Source organism: Hyperoodon ampullatus (assembly GCF_949752795.1).
Source record: "Hyperoodon ampullatus genome assembly, chromosome: 1".
NCBI lineage: Eukaryota > Metazoa > Chordata > Mammalia > Artiodactyla > Ziphiidae > Hyperoodon > Hyperoodon ampullatus.
This window is the reverse complement of record NC_136914.1, coordinates 93,150,698-93,160,692: the sequence shown is the minus strand read 5'-3', so window position 1 is coordinate 93,160,692 and position 9,995 is coordinate 93,150,698. Positions and strand designations below refer to the sequence as shown.

The window sequence follows — 9,995 nt, the reverse complement described above, 5'->3', positions numbered from 1 at the left end:
GAGGTCTGTAAAAGTGAACGATTAGGAGGTGAACCTCAACTATGGGAGAAAATTAGAGCTGAACGGAAAATCCGGCTCTGCTCTTCCCATGTCTCTTTTCCAGCGCCAACTTCCCCCTGCTGTGCTCCCGGGTGCACCACCCACCCTGGCGTCTGGGCGAAGCACCGGGTCTGGGAGCCTCCCTCCTGCGCGGGGGACCAAGAACAGCCGGGCGCCGGGTCTCAGCTCAGCTTTCCGGGGACGAGGAGGCTAGGCTGGGGCAGGCGTCCCGTCCCGTCCAGGCGCTGGTGCCCGCAGGGTTCGCCGAGCCCTGGTCTGCTCGCGGGGGTCGCCGAGACCATTCAGAATGTCCGGGCTGCCAGACAAGCAGGGCTCTCCACGTGGGCAGAGACGAGGTTGTACAGGTGGCAAGGATCCAAGGCGGAGCTTCCTTCCCCTCTGGGTCCACCCACCGCCCCTCCCCAGCCCCGACCCAGAAAAGGACACGCACACAAAAAACTTTTGCCACACTATTAATATATTCCCGTTTCCTCCCACTTTCCCAATGGGCTACCAGCTGCAGAACTCCTGAATAGAAAGCTTAATTGTGCTTTGTCATGCAGAGTACCTCGATTTTCTATAGAAGGTTACAAAGGGCCATTTGAAGTATTTCTTTCTCGCCTAAGAGTGAACCATTTGCATAGGGCACCTCTGCGCCTGCGAGACCCAGGTAGCAGTGGCCCCCGGGTAACAAAACTCAGTGCGGTTTTCAACGGACGCCCCACTCCACCTCCAGTCCCGCATTCCGACTCTTCTCCATTCCCTCGGGTCGCGGCCAGCGCCTGCAGCTGATTTAGAGGATGCGAAGCCTGCGGCCCCCAGGCCGCGGTGGCCCGGCCCCTCCGCTGACCTCTGGGCAGCCTCGAGTCATCACGGCCCCCCTACCCTGGGCTGCGGCCTGCTCTAGGCCGGGCCTCCGAGCTCAAGTGCTGTTTTCAGCTACTACCTGCGGGGTCGGGAACCGAGGCGGTCACCCAAGCGAGGCCCTCCCCGCTCTTGCCTCCGGCAGAAGGCCCAAAGGAGGTACTGTAGGAACTGGAGCTGATTGTGATTTGGATCGACGCTGTTCCATTTCTCCTGGCTGAGTGGCAGGGCTGCCTTCAGAATATCTTTTCTTGTTGCTTGTTTTGACAGTTCGGATCCAGGTCTATGTGACATATAAAGCTAATAAAATTCTAATTTCATTGTTAATCTTATCTCATTGCAGGATAGGTTTTTACCCTCACACCTGCGTGGCAGGGTGTAAGTCCATTAATAATAATAAAAAAATCAACATATTCACTGCATGTCTTTTCCCTGATGATATATTGTGAGCAGTGTGAGTTGAAAAAGGACCATTTATTCCCACCGTGAATGAGCCTGCATGGGGCGGGAGCTTCACCTGCCCCTCAGTCAATTAGGAATGTATCGAAAAGTCTAGCAGAAAACGAGTTAAATTAACCGTTCGCTAATTTCCTTGTGTCCCTCCTACATAATCCCCCCTCTTCAGCTTGCCCCAGAAATTACCACACGTTGCAAGGTTCAAATAGTGCCTAATGAAACTGACAACACGCTTCTCCTTCCAGCGCCACCGTCGGGGGAGCCCTTCCTCTGGCCTTCAAAGCCGAAGCGCTCTCCCGCTCCCGGTCCTCTGGTCCCTTAAAAAAAAAAAAAAAAAAAAAGATTTCTTTGGCAGGAAAAAAAAATCTAAACTGTCAATAACTCCTGATCCAGCCGGTGAACACTGCTTCCCACTCACTTCCCGCCACTGAGGACGCGGTGAGATTCGGAGCTGCCGGCCGGTGCCCTGGGTGACGGCCTCACGGGCATCCTCCCCTCTCCCGGGACAGCTGGGGTCCTGGAGTTGGGAGGGTTGAGCCAGGGCCAAGGGAGATTGGAGGAGGATGGGGAGATCAGCCTGGAGAACAAAGAGGGGAAAGATTAGAGAGACAGGGACAGAGACACACCAAGGCAGGAAGAGTAGGAGAGACAGAAAAAAAGCAGAGGCAGAGACCTAGAGGGAAGCAGATAATAGAGACACAGACTACACTGCCAACTTTCAACTTTCTTCTCTCAAGTTAGAACCACGTGCCTGGCTCAAGCAACTCATCAGCCCGGGGGGAAGGTGTTTTGAAGTCTTGAGATGCAAGACCCTAATAATTAATCGTGGTCATTAATTAATTAAGGAGGAAAGGGGGGAGGTGGCTTGCTGCTGCTTGACCCCAAACAATTTAAATTAGGCTTTGTGAAGGTGGACTCCAAAAGCCTGCCGTCCCCCTCCTTCCTATTATTTCTCTTTCAAGCTCTCAAAAATTTCCATTATAATCCTCAGCGGTCTGGGGCCGGTAGAGCTGTGCATCCCTCTCCAGCCCTTCCCAGCCAACTGAGGCCAAGCTGGCTTTAACTCCTCGGAGCCGGCTGCTGCGCATGGGGCAGGGAGCTCTTTCCCATAAGGAGCAGCTCCCACCTGCCTTTTTTCTCTGCACCTGCTGTGGGTTGTTTCTCCCTGAACTTCAGAAACCAAATAGTTGCCTAAGAATTAGTCCTGCTGCAGTGCTTACACAGGCTAAATATCACTACATTCTCTGTTTCTCTCTCTCTCTCTCTCCCTCCCTCCACCCCCCTCCTTCTCCCTCTCCCTCTCCCTCTCACAGTCTTCTTTTTCCTCCCTCTCACTAGAGACTTGAGTTCCTTATTTGAAATGGGGCAGCTAATACAAAGTCATCAAAGCACTATGGTTCTTGTCTTAAAGTGACAGCCCTCTTTATGGGGCTGTTTGAAATACGCCCCCTGCTTTTCAATGTCTCTCTATCCATCTTTGTCTGCTCTTCAGAAAAGCGGACAATATAAAGCCCAGCCTGGCGAGCTCCCCACGCTCAGGCCTGGGCAGTGCCAACCTCCGTCTTTAAGCAGATTGAAATTGTCACTGCTTCATTAATCTGAAACTAGTTACTTTCCTAAGCACACAGCACACACTTCCGATCTGTCAGGATTCACTCAGAGGAGCCCCTGGGGCCTTCCTGGGTTTAGGATTTGGAAGACTCAACAAAGGTAGGACAAGCGTTCAGGAAAACATAGGGCTCTGCTTGAAGAAATGCAATGCCTAGTGCAGAAGGGCAGGCAGTGACATCAATATAAGGGCAGACAAAACACCTTGTCAGAGACAATGGGATGCCCAAGCTTTTGGAAGGTGCACTTGAGAACATGGAGTCCAGCTATGCGAACAGACAAGGACATCTGCCTCCATGTAGAACAGCTTATGGGACTGTGAGAGCTCACAGGCTTTGGATTTTTCTCTCCCCAAACAGAAGAAACTTGCTTCCAAATATGAGTCAGGGTTGGTTGTTGTTTTTTCATCTGAGCTCTGATTCATCTCTGTTCCTAAGAGATCTCTTTAAGTTCCTGTTCCAGTTCTAGCCTGTGTTAACTGCTCCAAGTGCCAGGCCCTTGGGTGAGAAGCCCTGCCTTCCTGTGGAATTTCTCATCTTCTGTGAGACAAGCTGACTCTTTTCTTCATACCTCCACCATTAACAAAAGACAATACAAAAATTCCTCTACTTTTAATATTTCCAGCTGGCTTAGAATAGCAAGGTTTTGGATTCTATTCCATCTAATTTAGGGAAGAGACATAGGTATTTTTTGTTCAGAGATGCTCAGTTTTCAGTAATATGAGCCTAAAGATTTATAAAATAGATTTATATTAAATTATGTTAATAGAAGCCTAGTAAATGCACCATTTAATTGCATGGAAAAAAATGTTCCCTTTTAAGAGGTCTGTCACCTTAACAGGTACATTCAAAGATTCCCTGTGAATAATGAAAATAGGAACAATTGCTTTGATGCACTGAGCTGCATTCATGTCTAGGACAGCTTTAGGCTGTGTTTGGAGAGGATGGGAGGAGCTCCTTTTAAAGCAGTGATTGCTCCTTTAAACCCGATTTCCTCTAGCAAATAGGTTCTATTGGAAGTGTCATTCTCCCTCTCTCTTACACCCTTAAGCCTGGACCTGAGATCTTACCCAGAGCTCACTACAGTCTTCCCTGAGGTTCAGCTTTTTGCTCCTTCCCCTAGCCCAACTCTGAGCCTCTTCCTGCCTCCCTCGAAGAAATCTCCCAAGCAGTGCCATTAAAAATGAGTGGAAACTGCACGAAAGATAGAAGTGCGAAGAAAAAACAAAAGAAAAAAAATTCTAGTGAAAATAACTCTCTTCTTCCCACATACATTAACACCACCAAGAGTCCACCCCCCCACACACACACACTTGTGTACATGCACATACACACACAGACCCTGTTGCCCTCTGTGACCACTTGGAGTTAGAACAATCACCCTTCTGGCAATTCTCTGACCACAGTCGAGGTGGGCCAAGCTAACTGCATTTCTAATCCTGATTAGATATAACTGGGCAGCAGTGGTGAGGAGTGGGGGTGAGGGCAGGGAGGAGGAAGCCAGAAAGTCACAGACTTCACAGCCCCAACTTTTTGTTTCTCCTAAAATATCTATGGATATCCTTGGGGGGGATATGGTGGGGGGTTGGGAGGGGGCAGTAAACGATGACGGCCACTTCAGAATTAGGAGAGGAGGTGGGATCTACCATCACCAGTGTCACTATCACCTGGGGCCATGAACACCCCAGGGATGGGCTGCTGGGTCCCTTCTGCCCTGGTCATGGTTTGCAATCAAGAAGCCTTGCTAAAAAAAAAAAAAAACAAAAGAAGAAGAAGAAGCCTTGCTGTGTGCCACCGGCATTGTTAGACCCTTGGCCTTGGGCTTGGGTTGGTCACTGAGTGGGAGGGTGAAGGGGAAAGGTCTCTGCTCCTCCTCTTTGCTGGGAATTCTGGACTGGGTCAGGGCACAACGGCAGGAGGTTATTCTTCCCGCTGTCCATCCTCCCCAGCCCCCAGCTCTTTTCCTGTTTAAAGAGGTGGATTCATCCATGCTAATGGTTCCTGCTGCTCACTTCTTTTCTCCTAATGGAGCAAGGGCCTGATTTTTAATTCTCATTTTTATTCTCTTTCTCTCTTTCCATCATGTGGTTATACGCCCCTAAGAGGCCATGTTTTTGGAGGAACAGAGTTCTGTGTTTCAAGTTGGGACATATTGAAAAACTAGCACCTAGTGCTTCCCAGATAGAAATAGTCAAGGGTGACCCCACACATCTTAAACATTCCTCTTTTAATAAATCTGGGGACACTTCTCTTAGAGTGTTTGATATCAAGATTGTTTAACAGAGTATTTGTACATCTGAGTGTTGGCTTAGGTGTTCTTAACCTAAGGTGAAACTGTAGGCCTTTAAAATCAGACAGATTCCCAAAACCTTATTCCCAATCTTCAAAAACATCAACTGAATTTTCTTTTGGGGGGGGCAGGCGTTGGGGACGTGTAAAATAGGAGACAAGGAGACCTCATGGTTCACTCTGAAAGTGACAAGAAGATTCACTGGAGAATGTTTCTTTGGAGAATGTCCAGCATCTCTGCCTGAATCTTTTTGCCTCTGGTGCAGGATCCACTGTTTCTTCTCTCTTCCCTAAGGAATTTCCCTGAAGACAGGAGGGAAAGGTACCGAGCAGCCAACCCCAAACGAGGCACGGAGGGCTGGCCCCGCGTCTCTGTTGCCGGGCCGTGGAGCTGGGCGAGTGCCGCATCGGTGTGGCAAGCGGGTGGCTTATCACTCTGGGCGCAGGGCCTGGGTGTGGGTAGTGAGGAGAAGTGCAGATGCTCTGGTCCCGACTGGGCAGGGACTTGGGGAGGGCCAGGCCCGAGTGCGGGACGACAGAGTGGCCGGGCTGGGAGTGGATGGGTGGGGGACGGGGTTGCCTGTCCGCCTCTCAGATGAGGCTTCGCTTTGGGCAGGAGCGCAAAGAGGTGCGGCCGGGGCTCTTTGGCCTTCTTGTTATTTCCTGTGAAGGAATTCTTCTTTAGCCGCCAGTTCTTTGCGCTACGAAACTCCCTTCCTCCCACCCCTGTACCGGTGCCCGGAGACGCCTGTTTGTTGGGAAGGAGGGAGACGGAATCTTTGGAAAAGGCAGTGGGTCAGCGCCCCTGCTCCTTCGCGGTGGGCAGGGCGAGGGTGCCCGAAGCTCTGCTTGTGTGTGAAAGAGAGAGGGCAATCCAGAGCCTGAGCTTCCCAGGCCCGGGCCAGGAGCAAGTCAGATGCCTGCGACCACTGTGCAGGATCGGGCCCAGGGCACTGCACAAAGCGGCGGCAGCTCCCTATTCAGTACGCACCGTCCAGCCTCTCCTCTCCCCTGCCTGCCCTGGCCAGCACCAGAATGAGAGATGACGACCGACGGGCCTCAGGAGTGCATGTGTGTGTGTGTGTGTGTGTGTGTGTGTGTGAGAGAGAGAGAGAGAGAGAGAGAGAGAGAGAGAGAGAGAGAGAGAGAGAGAGAGTGTATCTGGGCGGGGAAACCCATAATAGAGCCCAACCCCACCTGGTGAGGTTTCAGTTCCTACAGACCTAAAGTAAATCAGACCTAAAGAAGTGTGAGTATGTGTGTTGTAAACAGTTCCTATGGCTTGGACTTTTTAGGTGGCATCTTTAGAGAAAATAATCAAAAATAACCCCAGCGTGTGTTTGTGGGACTCAGCTTGCAGGGAATGAGATCTCCTAGTTTCCATGTTTCCAGCTTCACTCTCTCCCTTAAAGGACAGAATCTGGCTGTGCTGAAGAGAGAGCCAGGTTGCCTTGCTGGGGGCAAAGCCAAAGTAAGCCTTCTCCAGGGCCAGGATTGCGCGAATGAACTCTGCAAGGTGATGGGAAGAGAGGGACTAGAAAGGAACTAATTTAGGTTAAAGTTAGGGAGACCAGAGAAAAGACCCAAAAGTCTGAAGGCACCTGTGAGCTATTTTGGAAAAATGAGAATGTAAGTCTTTGGACAAAATAATTCCCTATTCCTGAACTTTTGTTTTCTCAGCAGTGGTGGAAACCAGCTAATTTCTTAGCTAGACAAACTCGCAAAAACAGTATTGTTTCTAGGCACTTGTAGCATCATTTGTAACTTTGCATGTGTTTGCTTCAAACCTCTTTGATGAATTGTTGCCCTTCCTAAAACGATTCCTACTATTCAGATTCCTTTACATAATTCAGGTTTTAGGACTGAGAGAGATGAAGAAGGAAAGAAAGGGAGGAGGGACTGATACAGAAAATAAATACTAGGTAAGGGATTTTCACCCTCTCCTGCTAAATAAATTTAAAGGTTTGCCTGTCATTAATTGTCAGTGTCACTCTAAATGGAGTGATGTATCCTGTCAATTGTGAGGAATTGAGCTATTTTAAGAATGGGGAGTACTACCTGGTAGGCAGCATCATGACAGAAGGTGTCTTCTTGGCAGAAGTTTCGGTGACACAGAAATCCTATAGAGCCACAAACTCCCTCAACCAAGAGACCCACATTACCAAGTTATAGTCATTACTTTGCTCTAAATTCTCACACTTTTATTCCCTGTCCATAAGGGGGAGAGAGAGACAGGGGAAGATGGAGAAAGCAAACATCACAAATTTAAAACCTTGATTTTGTTTCATTTATTTAAATATAAATATAAATATAAATTTTATATAAAACTATTCACAAGGAGACTTCCAGTGACTTGGATTTTAAACTCTCCCCAGGCAAATTTTCAGAAAGCAAGACCTACAGGGTTTAATTTTCTAAGTTATTTGCAATTCAATACTTTCATTAAAAACAATACAAAACAAAAAGAATCAAGAAACCCCGTGTTCTTATCAGGTTCTGAAAGACAGGGAAAGGGAAATGACATGCGCTTTCAGAAACCCACATACAGTTTTAACCTTAAACCAACCCTGTTTTTTCTTTGTTATATGATGAGACTTAGTTGAATCTAGATTATTTACATTAAAAAAAATGATCTATAGCTGCGAGTGGAGTCCCAAACAAATAGGTCAAGTAGGAGACAGGAGAAGTGTCAGGCCCGTCATGTAAGCCCCCGGGAATACTTGTCTCCACCTTCTCCAGGTGGAACAACCGAAAGGCCAAGGATTTTGGCCCCTGGGTGCCTGCCGCGTCGCGTTGTGGCGGGGGTGGGGGGCGGTTACGGGAGCGTGTAGGGAGAGGTGGGGCAGCCCCCCCTCATAATGGGGAAATCTCCTTGTCATCGTTGGCCGAGACTGGCGACAAGGAGTCCTCGTCCTCTGAGCGCGCATAGTGCGCCTGGCTGCCAACGCACTTGCAGCCCGTGTGACTGTTCCTCTGTGTGCCCTTGCCTTCCTTCTTATGCTTCACCCTGCGGTTCTGAAACCAGATTTTCACCTGCTTCTCTGACAGGTTCAGGTACGTGGCGATCTCGATCCTCCGGAGTCGAGACAAGTACATATTGGAAGAGAATTCCCGCTCCAGCTCCAGGAGCTGCGTGCTAGTGAACGCCGTCCTCATCCTCTTGCCATTGGGTACCTGGCTGGCGTCCGAACCCCCTGCAGACGGGCCAAGAGAGGGCAGAGAGGTAATTCTCGGGGGTGGGTGTGGGGAGGCGCTCCCACCCCACGTGCCATCCCTTGGAAAGGATGCCTCGCAAGGACTCACCCGTGAAGCTCAACCAAATACCTGTATCCATCTCTCACTCTTTCTCATTTCAAGACACATCGTTACTTAACCGGGAAGGACAGGGACGCCCAAAGCAAGTGAAGGCCTTTGATGTTCGGGACGTAAAGTCAGAGGATTAAAGTGGGGGGGCGGGGGGAGGGGTTGCATTGTCCGGTCGTCTCCCTTCAAGCCTAGCGGAAAGGCAGGCAGGCTTAGCCCAAAGCAACGAAACCCTTTTAGCCAGCCTCGACGCCGGAATGCCACACTTAAGTACAAATACACCCACCCCGGACCTCAGTCAGTTAGCCTCCGATTTCTCGGCCCTCAAGTTCGAAGTCCCAAAGGCCCCGATGTTATGCAAGACTCGGGCACCAGATACCGGGAGTGAAGCGCACCAGGCTGCTTGGAGAGGCTGAGAAGGCTAACTCCCACCTTCGTGGAACTTCTGGGGACGACTCCACAGTTATACTAAAAGCCCCTCCTCCCTCCCTACCCCGCCCCCAGGCTCCCACTTCATCCACTGAAGGCTGAAAGTTTGCTCCCGGGAGCCGGCAAGGCACAGCGCGCAGGTGCCCAGAAACCCGGCCCTACCCATGGTGAGGCAGTGGAATCTCCGCGGGTCCGCCACGTTGTAGGTGGTGGCGGTGCAGACAGGTGCGTGGTGCTGCGGGTGCCCCAACGCCGCCGCGGCCGCCGCAGCCGCCGCCGCAGCCGCCGCCGCTGCAGCCGAGCCGGGCTGCTGGGGCTGGTGGTGGTGATGGTGGTGCTGCGGAGGGTGGTGGTGATGGTGCGCGTGGCTCACACGCGGGCAAAATTGTGCGTCCCCAGGACCCGAAGAGAACTGACTCTTGAGCAGGGGCAACGCCCCGGCGGCTGCCGCCGCCCCGCCACCCCCGGCCCCGGCACTCCCGGTCCCTGCGCTCCCGCCGCTGGAGCTCGCGGGCCCCCGAGGGGAGTGCAGGTGCGAAGTGACGCAGAGCGGGCAAACGCAGAACGCGCCGCTCTTGCGGGACGGGCAGCCCGTCCCGGACACGGACATCACCAACGGGGATGGCATGCCCAGCGGGATGAAGAAATCTGGCCCGGGGTGCGGCTCAGGAAGCGAGGGCGCGGGCCGTGAGGAGTCCTTGATGATGAGCGAGTCGACATAGAAGGAGCGCGACATGTCGCGAGGGGTGGGTGGCTGGAGGGCCCGGCCGGCCGTGGCGCCCCCTCCCCTCTCCTGTCCTGAGCTCTGCCCCGGGCGCGGCGCGAACGCAGGCGGTCAAGCCCTCGGGGACGCGGAGGTGTCGGCGTCTGGGCTGCGAACAAAGGGGTCCCTGGAGAGGGCTGGTCCTCACGTCCCCCGCCCGAAGCCCAGGCTCCGTGATTTTATAGCCCCCACCCCGACACGTGATGCTGCGGAGTACCGCTCGGCTCAGGCTCCTCGGCAGCTCC

General features: G+C 51.9%; 1 protein-coding gene across 1 annotated transcript; it reads right to left on the bottom strand.

Moving 5' to 3' along the window:
• Positions 1–8,108: 8,108 nt before the first annotated feature.
• Positions 8,109–9,723, bottom strand: GSX2 (GS homeobox 2; the record flags this gene model as incomplete). The annotated part of the gene is made up of 2 exons (XM_079702332.1): positions 8,109–8,449; positions 9,150–9,723. The coding sequence occupies 2 exons, from the start codon at positions 9,721–9,723 to the stop codon at positions 8,109–8,111; spliced, it is 915 nt and encodes a 304-aa protein (XP_079558458.1).
• Positions 9,724–9,995: the final 272 nt, after the last annotated feature.